The following is a 24,949-nucleotide window of genomic DNA, read 5'->3' as shown; positions in this document are numbered from 1 at the left end:
CCTGAAGATGATTCCTCCAGCACAGGCATGACAATACCATATGGAAATGGTATGGTATTTACCTTGGCTAAGTGGTATGGTATTTACCTTGGTATTTACACTTGGCTAAGGCTGTGCACACACACACACACATATAATCCGGGTAATCCAAATTCTGCACCTTGTATAATTTATGCTGCTTCTGCTAGTCATACGGGCAGGAGGCCTTGCAAGGTGTTGGAAGTCCCACCCTGTTGACTGCTGAAAATCCTGCTCAGGTCCTTCCTGGTTGGCTTCTGAGATCTTCCTACATGCTTTCAAGCCTGTCTTGGTTGTCATGAGGAGTAGATGACTGCTTTACAATGTATTTTTAAAAAGGAAGCTGAGATTCTCAGGATGTTGAATTCTGTGGCCAGTGCCAAAGTTGGTACAGTGGCCCTGGAGAAAAGACACTGCTTTTCTGAAAAAGTCTGGCCGTATAAAAAATTGCCCCAAGCTGTACTATGAATCTTCCAGCTTGGACTCATGGCCTGGAATAGTTACTTACTGAAAATTATTTTTAGGCCATCTTTAAGGGTGGAAGCCTCCCAAGATGGTGCATGTAATAAAAGAAACAATACAAAGCAGTAAAAAAAAAATCCAGAACAACAGCAATTACCAATAAAACCAGCCGCCCAAAAGTAGACCTGGCAAAGCCCTGTGAAGTTGAAGTACAGCTGCCTCAGTCACACTGCTGTTTGGAGTATGTTGCAAAGGACCGTTCTTCCTCCAGCTCCTTCCTAAACCTTTGGATACTTGAGCATCGCCGAGCAGAGATCCTGTTGGTTTCTGTGATCCATGTTCCAAGTCCAAGCACAGAACCGTGCTAGTACTTGGCAGGAAATGCATCCCCTTCCCTTCGCCATAGGCGCCAACTAGCAGTCTGCCTTAGAAACACTTGGCATGTAATGCCGGTCACATCTGTCTCCTGCATGGTTTCCGTATGTTGGGGCAGGTTGGTGGAGAACAGGGTTATTCCTTTCCGAGGCCTGAGCCTCCACCTCATTATCCCCGGCAGGTCCTATCCAGACGAGGAAGGCCCAAAGCACTGGTCCAATTCCCGTTATGAGCATGTCATGAAGCTCCGTCAGGCGGCTTTGCAGTCTGCCCGGGACATCTGGGCTGATTATATCCTGGTAAGGAAAGGTTTGGGAAGGAAGCTTGGTGGGAGGTAGTGGATTGTTCAGGTTTGATTGCTCTCTTCCATGGACCTTGTCCTTGGGAGTTCCCTTCTGCCACACTGCAGCCTCCCAAGTCTGCCCACCCTATATGTTTGGCCTGTGCTGGTCCCTTGCTCAGCCACATGGTTTGCTGAAGGTGGTCCAGAGACCAGAGCAAGCTGTGCAGTTTTACTTCCCATGGCTGGTACAAGGGCATCTGGGGAGTGGAGCAGTGGCTGGGGTGGGAAGGTACCTGAATTTTCCAGGGATATTGTTGCAGGTGGCTTTGATGCTGTTTAATGCTGCTTAAGTGAGAGAGCTGGGAATTCTCTGGTTCAAACAGCCACTCTCTTAGCCTCACTTAGAGATTACCCTGGCAACCCCATTCATAAAAAGAAAAGAAAAAAAAAGACACTTCTATTTCAAACGTATAAATTATTGTAAGCAATCCATATATCTAAACCAATGCTTATTGTGAATGGATATACTCTTTGTCATGTTTCTTTTTTCTTTTTCTGTTGCTTTCCCTCCCTCCTTCCCCTCCTTCCCTCCTTCTTTTTGTTTCTGTTATAATTACAGATAAATAGATTTAGGGGGCGGGGAGAGAGAGAGAGAGAAAAAGAAAGGACCCTGGCTAGTTGAGGTTTGGATATGAGATGTCCTTACGGGATGGCAGAGTGAGAGACAGACAGATCTGACTTAAGGGGCGCAATCTTTACTGGGAAGTTCTGGGAATTGTTTCAAAGTTCTCCTGCACAGGCCCCACTGAAATCAACTAGAGCTGGGCAGGAGCACAGTAATTCTCTTCCCTGTGGGGGCCAGCCAATCAATATTGTGCACAGCCAGTTTCTGCTGCAACCTTGCGAACCATTTCCCCTTCCCCAGATGTTGACGCTGGAGAGGAATAAGGGATGTTATGTTTTGGATTGAATGCAGTAAGGGCACTTTGAAATCAGGCCCACCGCTTCATAAAATACTACATCAGTCTTCTCTCCTTGAGCATGAAACAAATCCCATCCATTAAATCTTCCAAAAGTTACTGGGATGCAAGTTCATCCCACCTGCTATCTTTAGAAGAGGGAAAAACCTGACGTGTGTGTGCGCGTGTGCATGAGCGAGACAGAGGCCAGAATAAAAATAATCAAATATACTGTCTCTTTCTCATGGTTTCCGGCCATGTTGTCTCTCCCACCCCCTTCCCTGTGTATACTTTTACTTCTCCATCCCTTTCTTTCTGCCAATATGCTCTTTACTGAAATACTGTCCAATCTCCCCAAAAGGAAAATATCAGGTGTAGAGTCAAACTGGTGCATGCATTGTATTGCCTTACGTAATTTTTACAGTGCGGAATTGGATATTCTTTGGTGCAAATAGGTTGGGATGATTCCCCCGCCCCCACCCCGCCCTTTGCCCTAACAGCTCATCCTCTGTAAACCCGGCTCATCTGTAACCCTCCATCGTAGTCCTGCCAACAGATCTGGTCTCACTTTGAATGCAGCTGATGTTCCTAGGCATATCCAGCATGGGCCCCCCTTCTCTCGTGTTTCTCATTCCGAAGCTAGAACAGCTGTGGCGGGATTTCAGGGCAAATCGGGAGCCAGCAGAGCAGCTGTTCTCTCTGGGAGCCCGCTCCTTGGCTTGCCATGCCTCGTACTTCCGTTCTGGAATTAGGTGCTGGCCTCCAGCCCATAAATGCTGGAAGGGAACGATGGGTGCATATCCATATCTCTCGCTAGGGCTTGGCAAGGTGGATCGTGCCTTTCTGCCCTGCTCATGAAAAGCAGCAGCATCTGTTTGTATATGGGGTCTGCGGGCATGTTTCTTTTAAGTCCTGGCAGGACCGTGGCTCTCTGCCTATCACTCACAATGGGCATGTAGGACCCGAGTTCCTGGAAGCGGCACGAGGCTCTTCTTACCGAGGGCTTTAAAGCCTGCTGTATTTGAATGAGCCCACCAATTGCCTGTCCTGCGCCATGTTGCAAAAGCACAGCAGCTCATTGTCCTTTCGGTTAAAAAAAGAAAGAAACGAAGCATGACTAAACAGGCCCTGCGTATCGCAGGTGGCAATGCATCTCCAGCTGCAGTGTGCGAAGTGGCAGGCTGCATCTTACGGGGTGCTTTAGCTTTCGCGCGCTCCCATGTGATGTTCGCACTCCAACCAGATGACTAGAAGTCTGGGAACCAGTCTAGCAAGTTACACTAGAGCAACATTTTAAATTCTAAGTGAGCGTTCCCTGACCTGGTGCCCATGCTGGCTGGGGACGATGGGAGCTGCAGTCCAACACATCTGGAGGGCACCGGGTTGGGGAAGGTTGTTCTAAGTGATTAGCGCCCCCCAAATCTTCCCAACAAGCAAAATAGGGACAGTGATTTAGCGGGAATAGATACTAGAATATCGAACCTGTCCCTGGTAAAATAGCAATTATTGCAGCGTATGCAGAGAAAGTGCCTTGGAATAGCGGGCGCAGCTGCCCCAAGAGATGGGGATGCCTTCCTTCCAGTGTGCTTGGCTTTGAGAGGGGATTGGGACGGCAGAAGCCTTTGCTTCCCAAAACAGCTGGCTGGCTTACTCCCCGTGCTCCATATCTCCCTGTTGCTGACACCACAGCTGCGGAGTTCCTCCTCTCCTTTCATACTCCTCCGGACTTCCTGAAATGTCTGTTTCTGGGAAAGGGATCTTGAGGATGCGTCTGCTATGCCAGCAACTCTCGGAGGGTCAGATGTGACCTCATGGCACCGGTTTCTTATCTGTACACCAGATATGATTCGGACTGCCTTTTGGTGTCTCGAGTCCAACTTCGAAATATCCGCAATTTTAGTGCATTGTCTGAATGTATGCGCTGTATCATTAGACAATTATAACCTATCATGAGTGCAGACTTGAAACTGAGATTTACAAATGTGAAACACAGTAATGGCTTAGCTGAAGTTTCATGCTGACCAACTACTAGAGCAGTCACACCCTGGAGCTTGGGGGTTCATGACTTTTTAAGCTTGGGGGTTCATGACTTTTTAAGCTTGGGGGTTCATGACTTTTTAAGCTTGGGGGTTCATGACTTTTTAAGCTTGGGGGTTCATGACTTTTTAAGCTTGGGGGTTCATGACTTTTTAAGCTTGGGGGTTCATGACTTGAGCTTAGCTAAAGTTTCATGCTGACCAACTACTAAGAGCAGTCACACCCTGGAGCTTGGGGGTTTATGACTTTTTAAATTGTTGTAGAATTAACTTTGCTTTTTTTTTTAACTGTGCACCTCTGCAGTTTGTGGACACAGACAATCTCCTGACGAATCCTGACACCTTGAGCCTTTTGATAGCTGAGAACAAGACTGTGGTGGCACCCATGCTGGACTCGCGAGCGGCCTATTCAAATTTTTGGTGTGGAATGACCTCACAGGTAGGGATGTCTGTTGCTGGGAAATCCAGGTTTTTTTTGGCTTGACAGAGTTCTGTGGTATATGTGACTTGATATGTGTCTGCGAGCTGAGCTGTGGGTTTCCCCCCAAACTCTGGGATCCTTTTTGTGCATTTTTGAAGGTTCTACAATTTGCACAATTTACGGCCAAATTTGTGCAAATTGTGGCGAATTTGGCAGTAATTTGCATAATTTGTGCAAATTCCGAAATTTGTGCAAATTCCAGAACCTTAAAAAAATATGCAAAATTTCCAGAAAATCCATGAACTGGCCCAACTTGCTGCAGATTGAGCAGTGGGAACTGACACAGAGTCTGGCGGGCTGAGCCTAGGAAACCGGTCGAATTCTACCCCTCAAATAGATTTCTCCAGCATCCCTACTCACAGTTATGCAGGTCACAGAATCTCTGGTGTAACTGTATTCCTGACTTCCATGTATTCATGCCAGTTGAGGGCACAGCCAGCAGCACATGATGTGTGAAGGTGTGTAGGGTGGAGATAGGAATGCAGGGCATTGTATATCTAGTGCCTAGCACATTGTCAGTCTAGCTGTCCTCACCCCCCCTTCAAATTCAAAATGGAGAAATCTCTACCAGATACATTCCCACCTATTTCCTAGCGTCATAGCCAGAAGAGTTCCCTCTCTTTCGTCATCAGACGAAAGGCGTTGCTCACTCATACAGCTGCCCTGCTATTGTGAGGTGAACCTCTTTCAATTTTTATTTATTTTAAAAGCTTATATCCCGCCTATTTCCCAGAGAGGAAAATCATGCTGGCGACAAGACAAAATACTTGAAAGAGGAGCTTCCAACCCCTTAGTCGCACAGCAAACATTTAAAAACTCAGATTCATGAGCAATAACAGTTTGTAGGAATGGCAGTTAACCTTAAGGGCTAAAAAAGCCCACACCCAGGGTTTATTAAGGGCACAATCTTATACAAGTTTAGACAGAAAAAAAGGCCTACAACTCCCAGCATGCCCCAGCCAGCCTTGCTGGCTAGGGCATGCTGGGGGTTGTAGGCCTTTTTCTGTCTAAACTTGGATAGGATTGCACTTTAAAACTTTTATAACCAAATGCCTTCTTAAAGAGCCAGGTTTTTACATACTGCCTAAAACCGTACAGTGCGAGGGCCTGGCAAATCTCTGATAGAAAAACATTCCTCAAGGTGGGTGCAACTACAGGGAAGACTTTAGCCTTTACGGCTGCCTGCCTAGTTTCATGAGGCTGTGGGATCTGACAAGACTCCTGGAAAAGGCAATGATACCTTGATAGGCAATGGCAGCTCCCTTCCTGCCTGTTGGGTCCTTCCTGCTGTGTCTCTGAATAACATGGCAGACACATTTGTGTCAGATAAATCTCACCACCATCATCTGTCCAGGTCACAGGGATACATGCCAGGTCAGCATGCTGTTCCAGAATTAAATAATGAATCGCAGCAGATTTCCCTTTCACTAACCTGGCATTAGAGTGCAAGATGTTAAGACCCAATGGGAAACCAGTATGGCAATCTGGGAAACCTCCACCGTAGGGAAGAGCAGATGAAGGAATCAGCCTTGGATATCTATAACCCAGTCCCCTCATCTGGCTTCTCCAATGCTCACCGCCATTTCTTCCCCTCCCCCGAATGCTCTGGATGGCAAACTCTTGGGGCGATTATGGTGAGCCTCTGCTGGTCTTTCGCACATGGTTTTGAAGTGTTGCGGGGTTGCTCTGTGTGTGTTGCAGCGTCCATACTTGCTTTCCTCTTTGCAGAGAATCTCATACGGAATTTCTCTTTCGCTTCTCTCTCAGGGCTATTATAAGCGCACCCCTGCTTACATCCCCATCAGGAAACGTGACCGGCAGGGCTGCTTTGCAGTACCCATGGTGCACTCCACTTTTCTCATCAACCTGCAGAAAGAGGCCAGCCAGAACGTCGTGTTCTACCCACCCCACCCAGATTACACTTGGGCATTTGATGACATCATTGTCTTTGCCTTTGCCTGCAGGCAGGCAGGTGAGTCAAAATGCGGCCTTCTCTTACGAAGAACGGTGGCGGCTCTGCTTGTACGTCCACTGAACAACTGGCCTCCTTGTTCGGCCGACCTGGAAACAACTGTTTGTGACAACCATCAAGATAAGCTGAAAGCTATAGGGCTCCCTTGCAGATGATTCTTCGGTACAGCCTTCTGTATTTCCCTGCTTTCATTGCCAGCCCAACATGTTGCCTGCTAACCCTTCCACTTACCACTGCTGTTCTTTAAAGTCAGGAGAGGCAGGTCAGTCCTATGCTGCTCCCTCCAGCTAGGAAACAGCAGCACTATATGGCAACTGTGCGTTCCCACGTTCCTGGCCCTAGACTCTAAGGCTTAGAGGACGCGCTTCACTAAGGCAGGGGTGCACACGTTCAGTTGGCTCAAAGGATGGAGGCCACACATGCACGTGTGCTCACACACGCATCTCCCGTGCATGTACACGCCGGTGATTCTGATGCAGATCGCGGCTGCTATCAGCGAGGAAAAAGCGATCTGGGTCACTAAAGGAGGAGGTGGAGAGCAGGTTAGGAACCAATGGTGGCAGAAGTGGCAGTGGTGACCACAGTTACAGTGGTACAATGGGGGAATGCAGTGTAGGGAATGGATGGGTCAGGGCACCCTGGGGTAAGGAGGGCGCAGTTAAAGCCTGCAGGGTGGGGCTGCGGGTTGTGCACCCCTGCTGGTAAGGAGTGGCAAGAGAGAGAAAACACAGCTGCTGTAACACTTGGCTGCTTTTTCTCAGCAGAGGTGCTGGTGAGTCTCTCTTGGCTCTAAGTGGGTCAGGTTATGCCCCTGGGAGAGTGCTGCAGTGGAGTGGCAGCTGGTGGCAGCATGGACAAGGAGAAGCAGACCTCCTTTGCCACCTGGCTGCTTGTGTGGGACTAGTTCAAGTCAGCTGAAGTGAGTGGTTTCTGAACAAAAAACCCGATGAATCCACGCTGGTATTCTTGGGATTTTGCCTACACAACAGAACTCCATCTTAGAGGACATAATATTCACTCTGCGTCACACGATAAAATAATAATAACGAAAGGCAGAATCCTGCATTCTGTATAAATTACATATATAATTTACATATAATACATATATAATATCTTATCTTGCATAGTTTCTTCTTCTTCTTTTGATATTTTGAATCTTTTAATGTGGTTTTGCTGGTCATGAAGCCCTGCCCCAACGACTGTTCAGTCACTTCTCTCGCTTCTCTGAAATTCTGTGAAAATCCTATTCAGTCACTTCTCTCACTTCTGTGAATTAACATTGCAAGCATACCTCTGCAGACATAAGGGCTAGAAGCTTGCTTTCAAAAGAGCAGAAGAGAAAGCTGGGAGTCCAGGAAAGCTACTTTCTACACCCCACATCTTGTGCTCCTTTGGAATTGTGTCTTGCACATAGCCCTGACAATACAGGCTTCATGGTGGTTTAATTGGTCACCCACCTAAACCTGTGAGCAGGATGTGGGACCATCGCATGACCAGCTGCATGCACTTTAATCTCTAGTCAAGAGTGTGCCCATGTTCACTTGCATGGAGGTGAAACATCATATTGGCCGAGGCTCTCTGGCCTGGCAAGGAGAGGGACAGAGGGATCTGTTGTTGCCCAGTACCATTCTGTTCTTGTGTGCTCACTCTGTGTGTGTCCCTCCTTGTTTGTTTAGAAGTTCAGATGTACGTGTGCAACAAAGAGGTGTATGGCTTCCTACCTGTGCCTCTGCGATCCCACAGCACCCTGCGCGACGAAGTGGAGAGTTTCATGCATGTGCAGCTGGAGGTCATGGGTGAGTGCGCTAAGCGATGCGTGGTCAGAAGGGAGTGAGGCTGTTGCACGCTTTTTAAAAAACCTCTGAGCTAAAATAAAGATTTGGCATCTGAACAATTCAGATTCTGCACCAATAAAAGCTGCGTTGTGTGACCCATATCTATGTATGCCAATCTTCCCCAACGTGGCGCCCACCAGATATGTTGGACTACAACTCCCATCGCCCCTGCCAATGTGGTCAAGTGGCTGAGGATGATGGGAGTTGTAGTTAAACACATTGGGGGGGCGCCAGATTTGGGAAGGCTGATGTATGCAAACTGAGCAAGATTTCATGATTTATCTTACTGTGCTAGGCAAGGAAAGAGAGAGAGCTATACACTCCACCAGCTACTACTGGAAATCTGACTCTGCCACTCCTTTGGCATGTGAGATTTCAATAGACGCTTCAAATGTGCCTGTGAATCAATGGTCTGACTCAGGATAAGGCAGCTTCCTATGTTCTTATGCTCTGTGGCTAGCGAGTTGGAAGTTATTTGGGTGGTCTCCTCTTTGGCTGGGTTTGCATGACACAACAAGCCACGTTTTGGGTTGAGCATGGGTTGTCGTTGAATTGTGGGTTGTGTGAACCCAGCTGTGCGAACAAACCATGGTTTGTTAACTATGAACAACCCACGAAAAGAAGCCATGGTTCGTTGTTTGGTTGTGAACTGTGGGTTGTTTGTGGCTAACGAGCCATGGTTTTTTAGCACGGCTGGGTTTACACAAACACAACAACCCACAATTCAATGACAATCCATACTCAGCTTGTACTCTGGCTTGTCGTGTCGTGTGATTCGAGCCTTTCTGTTGTTATGCTATGGTGGGTTCAGACACAGTATGCTTCCGAATACTAGTTGCAGGGGGGGGTGCTGCTGTTCTGTTTATGCTTGGCTTGTGGCTGCCCAGAAGCATCTATCTGGCCACTGCTGGAAACAAATTACTAGGAGTCCTGGGCTAGATGGACCCTAGTCTGATCCAGCAGGACTATTTTTCTGTTCTCCCCTGCCTCAGAATCACTGTGCCAGCTTGGGCAAATCTCCATCTCTTGACCTCAGTTCCCTGTCTCTAAAGTGGAAATATGCATGACCTACCTCCTAGGGGGCAGTACATATAGATATCAAAGGTCTTTGTAAATTTAGGAGAGCCAGTCTGGTGTAGTGTTGAAAGGGTTGGGCTAAGGACTGGGGAGAGCTGGATTCTAGTCCCCACTTTGCCATGAAGCTCACTGTGTGACTTTGGGCCAGTTGCTGAATGTCAGCCTAACCTACCTCACAGGGTTGTTGTGAGGATAAAATGGAGGATTGTGTACACTCCTTGGAGGAAAGGGAGGGTATCAATGTAACAAATAAACTAAACAAATAAATTGGCTGCACTCCTATGCCCACCTACCTGGGAGTAAGCCTCACTGAAATCAATAGGACCTACTTCTGAGTAGACATGTATAGGGGTGCTCTGTAAGAGGGCCATTGAAATCGCAGAACAGTCAGCAGCGTTGTAAGGGTGGCCAGAGCTGTTTTTCCCTGGTTTCCCAATTCAGGGCGACTGGATCAGTCTCATGTGCACTGTGCTGAACCTTTCGGAATGGCCCCTGTATCAAAGGGGCCTGTGTGGGCGTCCAGCCTCCTTCGGGCTCTGAAGGAGTTTGCTGGACTCTGTCTCTTGGGCATGCTTCACAGCCGCTCTTTGTCTGGATCGCAGCTGCACAAAGATCCTTTTACTAAATCCAACTGCCCTTAAAGGGGAAACGGTCACTGCTTTGAAAATGTAGCCAACATGGAAGGTAGGAGAGCTCAGTGAGAGTGCAACCAGCTTTCGTCAACAACTGCCTTGTTTTTCAGACTGAAAGATGTGTTCCATGTGGCAAGCCATTTACTGTCCCCGCCTCTTTGTTATTTTTTTTTAGAATGCATAGTGTCTGGAAATAGCAGGTGGCTTTTCAGCATAGTAAGCTCGAGAGCCAAGAGCCCATTCAAGTATGCTGTTTCTGAAGTGGTACAGTTCTTGCATGGGACTGTACCATCTCAGAATGCCCCTAGGGTTGGCTGTATGAAAGCTTCCCCATGTGCAAATCTTTCTGTATCAGGACTACTAACGTATTAGGGAGAAAATGTTTATCCCTTTAAACGTTTGAATCTCTTCTTGAGACAAATGCCTTTGGAAAACAAAACTTGTTTTTTTCTGCTCTCCATCACAGCAGACCACATTTATTTGTTTCAGGCATTATTGAGCCTAAATGTATGGCACTAGGAAACAACTGGGTTCTCTTTTTAAAAATTGCAGCCTCTCTGAATGGAAAAAAGTGGGTGGGTGATGATGATTGACAGAACACAGCATTAGCCTTGGGCAAAGTAGCACCACCTAGTGACTGAGTACATTAGCGCTCAAAAACAAGAGATAACACGGTGTGGTGAATCCCCTACCCCACCCCACCCCCCTTCAGGTCTTTCTTCAAACCTCTCTGTTTGGTAGGGCGAAATAAGCATCTCTACTTCCATGCATCTATTGAATGCAAATACTCAGCAGAGCATTCACACAAAAGGAGAATCTTAAATTTGCTGTTGGACAGATTATTGCCCACGCAGATTTGAATGAAAATTGTCCCAAGCCCCTCATAGAATATAGCTATGAGGAACGGGGACAAAAGAGCCATGTGGTGAAAGTAATAGGTAAGGGGGGAAAGCCTGAGTGAAGGGAGTACTTTTTTGAAACAGGCAAACCCAAAGCTTGAGGGAGGTATTTTGCTAAAAAGCATTGGACAATGTACTTTTTAAAATACTCCAGCCGGCAGCAGTTTGAGGTCTGCCTCTTTGCTTTGGGGGGTGGTGGTGGTGGTGCAGGGAACATTTTTGATACTGCATGCTTTTTTCTTTTTGTGAAAGTAATGTGCCTTGCAGAAAAAGTCCATGGAAGTTTCTACCTCATATTGAAAGCCAGCCTGGTGTAGAGATCAAAGTTCGAATTTCCATTTGGCCATGCATCTCTGGGAGATCTGGGGCCAATCCCTGTCTCTAATCTGAGAGGGGGGAAATTGGGCAGGTGACAGGGGAGAGGAGACTGTAAATCATTGGAGGATGGATGGGTTAAAACTGAAATAAAATAATTTTTAAAATATACTAGTCCACAGACACCTATGTTAGTCATTTGTGGTTAAAAAGGAAGAAAGAAAAGAGTCAACTTTTGTAAAGCTTCTCTGCAGTGGTTGCCTGGAGATGCTATTTAGTCACTACAGACAACCAGGCAAGTGTCTTTTTACAAGCCTATTATAAAACCAAAGGTAGTGAACTTCATTCCTGGGTTCCAAATAGTTAAAAGTACATTTTGCTAAGGAAAAAAACCCATTTTCAAATCCATCTGATGATATGGCTCAGGGACTGCTTGATGTAGTTGTTATTTATGGGGAATGATTAACATTTTTGTCTGCTCGCATTATGTCTGATGCTAAGCAAAGAACGTGGGAGCAGCTGATCATAAAGTGTGCCTGTTCTTTAAAAAACCTGGAAGAGGTCATGTGTCTCACCATACAACTCCATGTTGTCTTTCTCTACAGTTAAGAACCCTCCAGTAAAACCTTCCCGATACCTCTCTGTGCCTCCCAAAGTCCCAGACAAGATGGGATTTGATGAGGTGAGGAATAAAGGCTTATGATAAATAATGAAAAATAAGCAAATGCATGCACATTGTGCTGCATTTACATAGTCTAGGCCACAAAATCAGCTCTGAGAACACTGAGTTTGGATTACCTTGATGCAAAATATTATTGTGGTGAAATAGGGGAAACGTTTTTTCTGAAGGTTCAGCAGGTTATAGTCATTGCTGGGATTAGCTGTACTGGTAGTAGAAGTCTGTGGTGATTGGGCTTCTTTGCTGAGTTGGGATTGGTCGGTGGGGTTCCGAGATCAGTTATGACAGTTGGAATCTCGGGAGCGAGAGAGAGAGGAGTTAGAGGTCTTTGTGCTGGAAGAGGTCTTATTATCTTCCTTGGCTCTTCAAGAGAGTGAATTGCTATTACTAGATAAGAAAATAAACCCAGGGGCAGCATCCAATCCATCCCTTGCACTAGCGGTACCCACCACTACCAATACGGGAAATTAGTGGTTCCAGGAGCAGCCGGAAACAAGCAGAAATGCTTGTTTCCAAGCCAGGGCAGGTCAGCGGAGCTTGCAGAAGGAAACTCCGCTGACCTGTCATGATCCGGAAATGAGCATTTCCCCTTGTTTCCAGGGCTGCTTTTTGAACCGCTTCTTTCTGTTGTGCGAGTAGCAGGTCCCGCTTGCGCAACAAAATGAGCGGGAGTGTGGTGGCAGCATTGGCTGCCGCCCATGGATGCTTATCCAGTGGGGCTTTGTGGAGCTCAACACCCACCTGAGCTGGAGCTGGCATTTTACAGAGCAGCAGCATAGGTGCCCTGGTATTCTTGAGGGCGCAGGGCGACAGGAGGAAAATTCTTCCAGTGGTGACAGTGGGCTGGTAATAAATACCAGAATTAGACCTCTCACTTCCACAGGGCGAGGCATCATAATTATTATTAGCTGCAGATGCTTCCCTGGATATTAGTTACATGACCGTCCAGTCCATTTCCCTTCTGTCAAGGTTGGTGGAGTGCTCCTTTGAGCACTTGTCACTATTTGAGCTCTGAGGAGGCTTTGTTCAATAGCTCTGAAAATGGAGGTGCCGGCTGCCCCAGTTCTTTGGCCTTAGGAGCCCCTGCCTTGTGCTGTCCTGCTGCCTAAAATCTATGCAGATGGTTCTCCTGGCATGGGATGCCTTTGGGAACTGTCTAAATATGAGCCCCGGTCTACCCAGGCCACAGAATGAGATGGTAGAGTGGACTGGACTCTACCAAAGGAGGGACAGGAAGCAGCAGCCCTTCCCTTGTGTTTAGATCGCACTCCACGAATGCAACTGAGAATCTAGTGCCTGAATTTTCTTTTTTCCTCTTCCCTCTTAATGCCCTTTCCTTTTGTGCTGTGTCTTTTAGACTGGTAAGCCTGCGGGCAGGGGCTGTCTTATTTCTGATCTTTGCAAGCTGCTCTGGGAGCCTTGGCTGAAGATATAAATACTTTGATGGTGGTGATGACTACCACCACTTTTGACTGCAGTTGTGGGGGGCGGGGGAGATCTCATTTTTGAAAGGTTGCTGCGTAGAAGAAACTCCCAGTGTGCCAGGAAGGCTCCAGTCCAGCCTACTAACATCTGACTGTTCCTTTTATTGTTACTGTATTGGGATGGTTTGTAATAGTCTAATATAAATGTGATTTGTATTGTTACTGCAGCTGAACTTGTTTTTCATAGCCTATTTAAATGTGACTTTTAATATTTATATGTGAACTGCTTAGAGAGTTTATTATATTCAGTGGTATGTTAAGTATTACTAATGCATAAATAAATAACGCCTGCCCGCTTTGCTAGTTTTCTATCTGCAGGGCTCTTTGCAAGTTTTCTACTTGCATGGGAGTATTCAGAAACAAGTACCTCCCGCCCGCAGTCTGAAGTGATAGGAGTCCATTCCCTTGTCTCAGGGCTGTACCACCTCATCCTGCTGCGAGTATAGGCGAGGCCTGGCATTGGCAATGTAGGGCTGCATTCGTGCCCCACACAGGCCTTCCCTGTGATATTTCTGGCTGCCACATTCCTTCCTTTTTCAGGTCTTCATGATCAACCTGAAGCGCCGGGTGGATCGCCGAGAGCGGATGCTGCAGGCCCTGTATGAGCAGGAGATTGACTGCAAAGTCATTGAGGCTGTGGATGGGAAGTGAGTCTCACCAAGGCAATGCTGCCCCTGGATAGGGGATAGTGCCCGAGGAAGGGAAGCAGCTGTCTGGGGCCATGCACCCTCAGAGTGCAAGAGGGGCCGTGGGCCTTGGTCATTCCGATAGGGAGTATCAGCCAGGCTTGTGGCCCGAACCCTGTTTTAATGGACTGCGCACACTCTTAACCTTCGCCGTATCTATGAGGAGGGGCTGTAGTTTAGGGGGTAAGTGCATGCTTTGGTTCAGCCTTTGGCATCTCTGGAGAAAAGGATCTTGGGTAGCAGAAGATGTGACAGACCTCTCTCTGCCTAAGCCCTTGGAGAGCTGCCCCTGATCAGAGGAGACAAATTCTGGGTTAGATGGACAAATTGTTTGATCTGGTATAACGCAACTTTCTCTGTTCCTGTCTTGGGTGATTGAATCTTTCCTTACAGACAGCAGAAGATGAATTGACCTGCTGTAGGCCAGGGATGCAGAACCTCTGGCCTGTGGGCCTAACTTGGCTTGTGGAGGTTCCACGTCTGGCCCGTGGAGCCTCCTTGGGTTCCTCCAGCCAGGCTCCGCCCCCTGGAGGAATCTCTGCTGTTAGGAATCCACGTCTAGGCTGTGTACAAACAGCAGTTGCCAAATTGGTCACAGAAAGGAAGAAAAAGGTGAAGTAAAATCTTGGACCAATTCCAGTTGGTGTAGAGATACACAGGCTTTCGAGTTGCACAGAGCTTTGCTCTGAGATCTAGTTGCATTTTCATTCTGCTCAGAACCTCCCCACCACCCTTCTATGCTGGCTGGAAGCTTCTGCAGCAGTTGAAGTTGAATTATACAAGGATAACTGCTTTGTCTCTTTTAAAAAAATACATTATTTGGCACCCTAGCTCGCACTGCTTGTCTTTGGCAAAGGTGGGAATTGAGCTAGATCAGACTTCCCCAACCTGGTGCTCTCCAGATATTTAGGACTATGTGTCCTATCATCCCTTGGCCATGCTGTTTGGTGCTGATGGGAATTGTAGTCCAAAACTTCTGAAGGGTGCCAGTTTGGGGATGGCTGAGTTAGACGGTGTCCCTCTCACCCCCCGCGCTCCCGAATAACATGCCTCCTCCTGGCTATCCTCCCTCACTTTTTTCATTCTGTTTGTTCTCAGAGCAATGAACAGCAGCCAAGTGGAAGCCATGGGCATCAAGATGTTGCCAGGTTACAAAGACCCGTACCATGGGCGTCCACTCACCAAGGGTGAATTGGGTTGTTTCCTCAGCCACTATAAAGTTTGGCAAGAGGTAAGTGATGGTCATCATGTTAAAGAAAGATACAGGCTGTCTTTTCATATGTTCAGTTACCCTAAAACTCTACCCAAATAGTGTTGTGTGTGTAAGCTGTGGTTCTGCCCAAGCACAGTTAAAACAGTAGGATGTTGTAGTGGGCGCATAATTCAGCTTCCTAAGAATCTCCGCTTTCATTTACAAAGAAAGAAAGTTTCTAGTCCTCATGGTTCGGTGTACAACTATATAGCCAATGCCTGGTGAAATCTCAAAACCTAGGGGTGGGAGTTCTCACTAGGATTTCCATTAAGAGGGTGGGGTTTCAGTGCCATGCCTCATTCCTTGCCTCTCCCCATGTCTAGTGGAAGCAGAATAATTATGTAAAATAAGGGACTCACGCAAAGGTGCTTAAATTACATAATTCATACAGTTTGCAGAATTTAGCTTCTCCTGTTTCAGAATGCAGGTTAGCAAGCTTCAGAATTTTGATTGATGGGTTTTTTAAAATGCAGAGTACATGTAGTCCTGTCTCTAATCTGCACAGTTTCACGTATCTCCCACCCCCGCTGCCCCCAGGAGTAGACCATTCACATGAACTCTGAGATATATCCAGGAGAGGCAGAGAATGTAATGCATGAACTTAGCTGTATCTTGCTTTAGAGTCTGACTTGCAAGTGTTTAAAAGAGCCTCTGGATAATTTGGGGCTCAGTTTTTTCCTGGAATGGGTGAAAATTGCTCAGTATGGGTAACAGTTGTCCTGTCAGTCCAAGAGATGAAAAAAAAAAAAATATAAAAGGAGGTGAAGCAGTACCATTTATTGGGCTTTTTTCAATCAGTGCAGAAACATGGGAGCTTTAGTGTTACACAGAATTCCTTGTTTCCAGAGGTGGCCCTGATGTACTGGCACTACTGAGATGTTGGCTTTATTTGGCAAGAGAGCCAGACTTCGGGTCTACTGTGTGGTCATTCTTACTTGCAGTCTGCCAAAACAGCGTGAAGGATAAATGAATGCACAGGAGCTACTCCCCAGGGCCTGGCTGGCTTTAGGGATGTACGAAAGTCACTTAGCTGGTCTCGCAGCTTGCTTCGCGGTGGGGGGGAGGTGCTTCGCTTCTCCCCCCGAAGTTCAGGCGAGAGGGGGAGGCTTCCCGCCTCGCCCGGCCGAAATTCAGGCTGGGGAGAAGCGCCCCGTCTCCCTGGCCGCGAACTACGAAAGTAAAAAAAAAAGAAAGACCCCATGATAGGCTACGTAATGATTTACGCAGCCTATCACGGGTGACTTTGGAAAAAAAAAAAAGCGCGTACGCAAATGGCGGCCCCCATGGGGGCCGCCATTTGCATACACGCTTTATTTTTTTTCCAAAGTCACCCGTGATAGGCTACGTAATGATTAACGTAGCCTATCACGGCTGACTTTGCAAGTCTAGCCGTGATAGGCTGCGTAAATCGTTACGTAGCCTATCACGGGGTTTTTTTTTTTTTACTTCAGTTGTAATGGCGGCGGCAGCAGCCGGTCGAAAGACCAGCTCCCGCCCCCGCTGAAAGCCCGCCGAACCACCGCTGGGACCCGCCGCCGGGAGGGACATTCGGCTATGGTATGTCCCATCCCGGGGGGGTGGCGTGGGGGGTGGCGGAGAATTTCACCGCTGATTTCGGGGGGCCGAATGTGTTGGCGCTCAGCCCCCCGAAGATTCGGGGAGAAATTCTCCGCCTTCCCTAGCTGGCTTTCCTTACATTTCATAGTGTGTGCTGCCATCTGTTGGGCATGCCCAATTATTACATCGGCTACAAGATGGAAATCGTTGTTCATGGTGTGGAGACATACAAATGAAAGGAAAAGGGCCTTTAGGGGATATTTACCACTCAAATCTGAATGCCACTTTTGCTCATCTGCTCCACAAGCAAACAGAGCTGCACGTAGTTCACACTGGCACCTTTCACCCTCAGCATTAAAGGATGATATAGGATAAGATTGTGTGGATGCTGCAAGAATGCAGACAGTAGCACAGAAAGTGACATTGGGCACAGTATTCTGCTTCCTGAGAATCCTAGTTTTTCTTTTCTCTTTTAAAAGTTTTGAGCCATTTTGGGTGCAAGTTGTTGGGGGTCTCTCTTCAGCATGGCTTTTTGCCCCTCTCCATGACTAGCAAACTCTGACTAAGGTATGCAAAAGAGTAGAAAGTGCAGGATAAAAATGTGCAAAATAAGAGGAATTGGGGAAATATATTCAATCTGCACAATTTATAAAGGTCACAGAATTCCGCTTCTCTTAGATTGTGCAACGTGGAGCTTTAGTTTTTGTTTTGTGCAGAGTGCACACTATCTGGGTCTAGGAATTGATGAGTTACAGAGGCCAGCCTGTTGGGCAACTTGGTAGTGTGAGTTGCAACAGAAAGGGGGCTTTGGGGTGGGTGGGGTTTAAAATGGCCAGACATCAGGAGCAACACGGTGATGTTGGAAAATGGAAAAGGGGAATAAGGAGAAGGTGAAAGAGCAGCTGATTGGATTAAGCTACTTGGGGGTCTTGGAGGAAAGGCAGCATCAAAATATTGATATTCTTTAAAGAGAAAACTGGTGAGTGATGTGTTTGCTTTTTTACCAGGTTGTTGAGAGAGGCCTGGAGATGTCGGTGGTGTTTGAGGATGACCTGCGCTTTGAGATCTTTTTTAAACGGCGCATGATGAACCTTATGTACGACTTGGAAGAGGAGGGCCTGGACTGGGATTTGATGTGAGTGAGGAAAGTGTTGGCATTGCAGTTAGCTGGGAACTCTTGGCAGAAACATCCCCCAGTGGAAAATGAATCTTGATTTGGGATTTCCCAAACAGCAGCACATCAGGCAGACACACACACACACACACACACACACACATGAATATACATGCAAATCTGTAATATGGGTGGTGGGGGGAATGAGTAAGCTGGCGAAAAGCATGTGTGGGGGAAATTGCAGCTGGTTCCTTATGGCGAAGGCATGTATATTAGTGATTAAAAGCACCAGCTGGTAGAGAGAAACCAAATCCACTGCTCAGATCTAAGATCTAAGCCATGAACTCGCTGAGTGGCCCAAGCAAGCTTATAATCTCAGTCACACATGGGGACTGTGGGGTTGTTGTAAGTATTGGTGAGATCATGGATGTGAAATGTTCTGACCCTTCAGAAAAAAAGTGCTGTGTATACGTAGGTGACAGCCTGGGCATACTTAATTGGCATTGAGTCTCATTGAAATAAATGGGATTTATTGAAATAAAATGGGACTTCTTTACTTATGACATTTATAACCCACTTTTCATGCAATGACCACTCGCAGTGGCTGACTGTCTGATGATAAAACAAATTACATCAGTGAAATTTAAAAAAATTACTTTATGCATAAAATAATAAGATCACCAGGACTGGTTTCTCATTAGGGGTGTGGTGGTAGTGATGGCCCATAATGTCATTATGGGGTGTATGAATTTCATTTATTAAGTGGATTACAAAGTATATTAAATCATATAAAACACAGGGACAGTAGTAGGAAATTACCATTTAAGAATTATTAAAGTATAAAATAAAATTAGGGAGGAATAACAACCAAAGATCACTTGAGAGCCAGTGTGGTGTAGTGGCGAGAGTGTTGGAGATCCGGGTTCTAGTCCCCACTTGGCCATGGAAGCTCATTGGGTGGCTTTGGGCTGGTCACAGACTCTCAACCCAACCTACTCCAAGGGTTGTTGTTGTGAGGATAAAATGGAGAGGAGGAGGATTATGTCCGCCTCCTTCAGTTCCTTAAGGAGGAAAAACAGTAGGATATAAATGTAATAAATAAATAAATAAATAAATAAATATGGTTCTCACATTATCAAACACAATATAGTCAGACTATATGCTCACAAGTGATCCTCAGGAAGAACTTAAGATGGGCTCACAGGAATTTCACATAAGCAGGTCAAGCGATCTCTCAAAAGGAGCTTCATGTTGCTGCTGCGTAGTATCTGGTTGTCTCTTTAAACACAACTGTGTTGGAGCTCCTCTAAGGAGTGCCCATTGCTCTTTCCTCTCTGTCTCCCTCTAGCTACATTGGCCGAAAGCGCATGCAGGTGGAGCATCCCGAGAAAGCCGTGCCCCATGTCCGCAACCTGGTGGAAGCCGACTACTCCTACTGGACGTTGGCCTACGTCATCTCCCTCCAGGGTGCAAAGAAGCTCTTGGAGGCCAAGCCGCTCTCCAAGATGTTGCCTGTGGATGAGTTCCTGCCTGTCATGTTCAACAAACACCCTGTGTAAGGCTGGCCTTTGCGACTCCTGGGAGGGCAAGAGGAAAGGGGACATGTTGCCACAGCCAGGAAGGCTTGCAGGGGGGCTTTCGTTATTAGTGTATCTTTGGCACATGAGATGTGGCTTCCTAAAGCAAAGAAAACGGGAAATTCCCTCCCCGCTATGTTCCCTCAGGTTGAAGTTGTAGGCCGTTCTCATTTGCAGGCAGGTAGGGAGGTGCAGCTTCGTGGGTTGAGCTGGCCAGAAGGGTGGTAGGTTCAGAGGGACCGCTTCCATCACCTTGTTAAGCAAATCTAGTTTCAAAACCTCCGGTGTTCATGTGCACCTCCATTTTAGTTTGGGCATTAACTAATGCTCTGCTTTTGTCTCATCTGCAGATGCTGTTCTTAGAGTGATTTAGCTCTTTCTGTTTTTCCTGCTTTGCCCCCAGTCTGGGGAAATAATTTCTGCTCTCTTGTGTTCCCTTACATTATGTCATACTGGTGAGCTTTTCTGCGTTCTCTGGCTACACCATTTCTCTGCAGCCAAGAATAATGGCCAGTTGTGGTGGATTTCCCTGTGTGTGGTTAGACTGCTGTATTGTTTGAGAAATTAGAAATCAGTGTAGAATCTTGTGTAACTTTTGACTGGGTGGCCTTAAACATAGGGTATGCTCTCACTCCTAACGTTTTAATGCTGGAAGAATCTAGCTGTTTCAAGAACACGGCACCTGCCCAAGGAGCAGCGTAGAAAATTCCAGATTCCCTTAACAGGAAAATAATGTGAGAAACTACCTACACACTGGGGAAACTTGCCCCTTGTAGCAGTAGCAGGGAACATGTGGCCCTCCAGATGTTGTTGGACTGCAGTTTCCATCAGCGCTAGCCAACATAGCCAGTGGTGAGGGATGACTGAAGTTGCAGTCCAACAAGATCTGGAGGGCTGCATTTTCCCCATCATTGCCTTATAGGCGAGATGGGAGTGGAGAAAGTTGTAGCAGCAGACAAGATCATTGTACAGGAGCTCCTAAATCAGCTTTCCCTAATGTGGTACTTTCCAGATGCTTTGGATTGCAAATCCCTCACTACTGTTGTGCTGGCTGGGGCTGATAGGAGTTGTAGTCCTAGACATATGAAGGGTACCATGTTGGGCAAGGCTGTCTGAAAGGAAAAGGTACCATCTCTAAATGTGGGGATGGGGAATGTATCCCACATTTAAAAGAATGTGTATTCATTGTAATTGACCCTCCTCCACAAATTATGAGGTTTCATCTTCGTAGCCCATCTGAAACATAATTAGAATTTAGATATAAAGGAGAGGCCAGGAGGTTCAGCCATGGCCTCCTCCATTGAATCTTGAGAATTGTAGTTGTCTGCAGTTAAATTTAAACTAATTTCCATGGTATAGCATAGACCTTTCCTAGGAAGCCGCTCTTCTCATGTGGCCTTTGTTCCCCTTCCCACCACAGTTCCGAGTATATGGAGCAATTTGATGACCGGAACTTGCTGGCTTTCTCAGTGGAGCCCCTGCTGGTCTACCCAACGCACTACACGGGCGACGATGGGTACATCAGCGACACCGAGACCTCCGTGGTGTGGAACAACGAGAACGTCAAGACTGACTGGGACCGGGCCAAGTCCCAGAAGATGAAGGAGCAGCAGGAGCTGAGTAACAAGGCCAAGAACACTGACGTGCTCCAGTCCCCTCTTGACAGCACAGCCCGCGATGAGCTATGACCCATCAGGGGCACGGACGGAGGGGACTGAGGGAGAGGCATGGCGCGCGGGGAGGGCTTTTATCTTCCTCAGGGTTTATGGGCTGGTTATCTTGGATGCTAACTGTGGGGGTCCACTGTACGCCGCATCTTCCATCATAACTTTGTGGTGATGCAAAATGGTTGCCCCCACTCCTTCTGGCATGGGGGAACCTCATAAGGGGAGTTGCTGGGTTTGCTTAGTCCTGCCAGCCTCCATCACTCCCGTTCTCTTCCCCTGTTTTGAAAGAGGTGAGGCCTTACCCTAGTCATTTGTGTAAGAGAAGTTTTATTCTCTGAATAGTCGGTACTCTACAGGGAACCCTGCAGCTGCTAGGAGGAGGGGGCGGTGGGTAGTCCTTAAGAAAGGGGCTAAGATGCAGCCCGGACTAGCAGGCCCTAGCACCACAGTGCCCTGTGTCAGACAAAACCATCTCTCTCAGTGTACAGTTGAGGCCTTTTTGGATATTTTTATATAATTTTTTTTTACCAAGGACAGCTTCATATCTCCTTTCTGGGGAATCTGGGTTTTACTCTCATTGGTGCCTTGGCAACATTGAAGTTGTGCTTTGATTATGGAAAGACAAAAATGTCTCATCTTCCTACGGGGTGGCAAACTTTTTTTCTGAGCGTGTGTGTCTTGCCTTGCCCAGTAAGAACAAATAAGTGCCCTAGTTTGTTGTACTTCACAATAATCTGTGATGTATGGTGGGAGACGTAGTCCGCCACGGAAAGCAGGGCTGGAAGTATATCTCCCCTGATACATTACGACAAGCTCATCTATAGCATTGGTCTTCAGCTGGTGGGTTGGAACCTTGATTTATGTTGTACCTGCAACAGCACCACCACCACCACCATGATTATTTTGGCTAAGCAGTTTATTTTTTAAGCAAAAAGAAAAAGATGGGTGGGGGAGGTGGGAGGAAGACAGATAGTTAAAAACAAAAATGTATCTTGTATCGCAGGTTAGGGTTAAAAAGATGGGTCCCAGATCTGAAAAGATTTAAGACCACTTGTAGACTCCTGAAGTACGGCAAATTCTGCTGCCATCACCATCACCACCTTTGATTTATAATGTCATTCGAGTTTAATGTTTCCTTATCGATTAAAAAATAATAATGGAATAATAGTCTTTAGGTCACCGGGATTAGTGAGGAGAGGCTTCTTTCCACAGTCAGGAGGAGGGAAAGCGTTGCAAGGTACTGGCAGAGATCTGAGGAGGAATGCAAGCATACACTGGAGAGTTTTAGAGGAGACGCCGCTGTAGTTTTCATCCATGCTGGAAGGACATGATAGCATCACGATGCACACCGTGGATTGGACTTCTCATGACACTTGGTAGGGATGCCACAGAACGTGTGGTTGTGCTTGCTTTTGTCAGCAAGCACCACCCAGCTCTCATGAGGCAGGGTGTGTGTGTGTGTGTGTGTGTGTGTGTGTTAGAGAGAGGGGGAGAGGGAGAGAGAGAGAGAGAGAAACATGACATAACTGTGTCCATTTTTGCCACAAGCTTTGCTCATGGTGTGTGATGCATAACACCACTGTGTGGATGGGGTTGCGGCTGGATGGGCCTGGAGACAAACTGATCAGACATGACATTCACATGCCAATCTGTAGCGGAAGATCACCATCCATGGAGGTCTTCCATCACCGGTTTTTCTTGACTCGTATGAATCCAGCTAGCAGGTGCCACATCAGAATAGCAGGATTGTGACACTTCTGCCCCCAGGACTCTGACTGTACTCATTCACAAAATGCAGACAAAGCAGGAGCCTAGCTGCATCCTTCTGCTTATGCCACATATACATTTCCTGCATAACCCTGTAGAGTTAACCACATTATCTCGCTTGTCTCCTTTCCCCTTCCTGCTGTGAAGGATTTGAAGGAACATGCATCTTCTCAGGGCTGTGGGCAGAAATAGTTCACTGCGCACTCTCAAAAGCATTTATTCTTCAGCACATCTGCGGGTACATGGCACGAGTGTGTGATCTGCAAGCACCTATTTGGAACAGCCTTGCATTACGTTGCTTCGGGTGATTACAGTGGCATAGCCAGAAGAAGCAACTTGGCCATGACTTGAGCAGCTTTAACCCATTATCCGGAGACCGGATTTAGGTTTGTGATTTTGATGATACGGTAATTTTTTTATGCTGCTTTGTAATTTTAAGATGGGCTGCAATGTTTCCTTTGAAAAATACAAGGAAAGCTACAAGAAAATGGGGGCATGACAGATTGGAGAAGAACTTCTCACTGATATTACGTCTCTGGTCATTTTGGACAGGGGAGTCTGTGCTAACCTCACTCTTTTTCCTGCTGTACAGACAGGCCAAGGACCAGAGCTGGCTCGCTTTGGCTATATGGCTTGTGGGAATTCGATGCAGTGAGGAAGCATATCTCGCCACCAAGCCCTGCTTCATGCGTTATTGGGGCATTCCGCACAAACTTTTGTGTGGCTCTCATTAATTTTGGTAGGGCTTGCAGTCTATTACACCCTAAATTTCTTACAAAACTTCAAAGGGATGGGGCACTATTAATTTACCACAGCAGAAATCAAGCTGAATCATAATGAGAGTCCATGGCTGAGCAGAGATTTGAGCCCAGTTCCCATAGGGCCAAAACTAGCCAGAGGTGACCAGCATTTGAGCCATGTCCATGCACTCCCTGGAGCAGTTTGTGCAGCAGGTTCGGACTTGGCACTTGTGAGTACTACCTTTCAATGGGGGAGGGGCTTAAGTTTCTAGTCCACATGATGGTTTGCAAATTTGTTAATAAAAAGATACTAACGGATTAGAAATATGGAGGCAAGTAAAGAAAAGGCCAAATGCATTTTATTCAGTTTTAATAATGGGATCTGTATACTGGTGCTTTTAAAGGGCTATGTCATGTTTGAGGTGAAGCATCTTGAAACAAGAGAACCAAATAAATGCATCCGTTTCTTCTGTGATCATGAAAGTGATATGCAAGTCGTGTTAATACAACTAAAATGCTCCTGTATGTTTTTCTGTTTCTTCCTTTTTGAGCAATCAAATACACTAAAATCATCTGGCTGTCCTGTGTAGTATGTCTGCCTTTTCTCCATAATATCAGATTTTGGTGGTCATTATAGTGCTATATTGACTATCTTGGAAACCCCATATAACTGCATATTTATAGTAGGGGTGGACGAAAATCACTTACCTGTCCTCAAAGCTTGTTCGCGGTGGGGGGGAGGCGCTTCGCTGCTCCCTCCGCGAAGTTCAGGCTGGGGGGGGGGAGGCTTCCCGCCTCACCCGGCTGAAATTCAGGCCGGGGGGGAGGCTTCCCGCCTCGCCCGGCCGAAATTCAGGCCAGGGGGGAGGCTTCCCGCCTCACCCGGCCGCGAACTCAAAAGTTTTTTTTTTTTAAAAAAAACGCCCCTGTGATAGGCTACGTGACGATTAACGTAGCCTATCACGACTAGATCTGCAAAGTCAGCCGTGATAGGCTACGTTAATCGTCACGTAGCCTATCACGGGTGACTTAAAAAAAGAAAAGCGCGTACGCTAATGGCGGCCCCCATAGGGAGCCGCCAT

The 24,949-nt window shown here is 46.9% G+C and overlaps 1 protein-coding gene across 2 annotated transcripts in view; it reads left to right on the top strand.

Moving 5' to 3' along the window:
• Positions 1–24,445, top strand: part of COLGALT1 (collagen beta(1-O)galactosyltransferase 1) — a 31,457-nt gene extending 7,012 nt beyond the window's left edge. Inside the window, exons 3-12 of one of the 2 annotated variants that reach the window (XM_084836410.1) lie at positions 1,037–1,154; positions 4,438–4,572; positions 6,382–6,586; positions 8,263–8,382; positions 11,950–12,026; positions 14,048–14,154; positions 15,292–15,424; positions 18,010–18,137; positions 19,465–19,671; positions 21,114–24,445. In XM_084836410.1, the coding sequence (XP_084692536.1) occupies positions 1,037–1,154; positions 4,438–4,572; positions 6,382–6,586; positions 8,263–8,382; positions 11,950–12,026; positions 14,048–14,154; positions 15,292–15,424; positions 18,010–18,137; positions 19,465–19,671; positions 21,114–21,381 (1,498 nt within the window). In that variant the 3' untranslated portion in view covers positions 21,382–24,445. Of the gene's footprint in view, positions 1–1,036; positions 1,155–4,437; positions 4,573–6,381; positions 6,587–8,262; positions 8,383–11,949; positions 12,027–14,047; positions 14,155–15,291; positions 15,425–18,009; positions 18,138–19,464; positions 19,672–20,043; positions 20,149–21,113 lie in introns of those variants that run through there. The other variant, XM_084836412.1, reaches the window with a different exon arrangement.
• The last annotated feature ends 504 nt before the right edge of the window (positions 24,446–24,949 follow it).

The sequence above is a fragment of the Heloderma suspectum genome, chromosome 2 (assembly GCF_057233095.1).
Source record: "Heloderma suspectum isolate Gila_16-S chromosome 2, 16-S_ref, whole genome shotgun sequence".
Lineage (NCBI taxonomy): Eukaryota > Metazoa > Chordata > Lepidosauria > Squamata > Helodermatidae > Heloderma > Heloderma suspectum.
The sequence above is the reverse complement of the archived record's forward strand: the minus strand, read 5'-3'. Positions and strand labels throughout refer to the sequence as shown.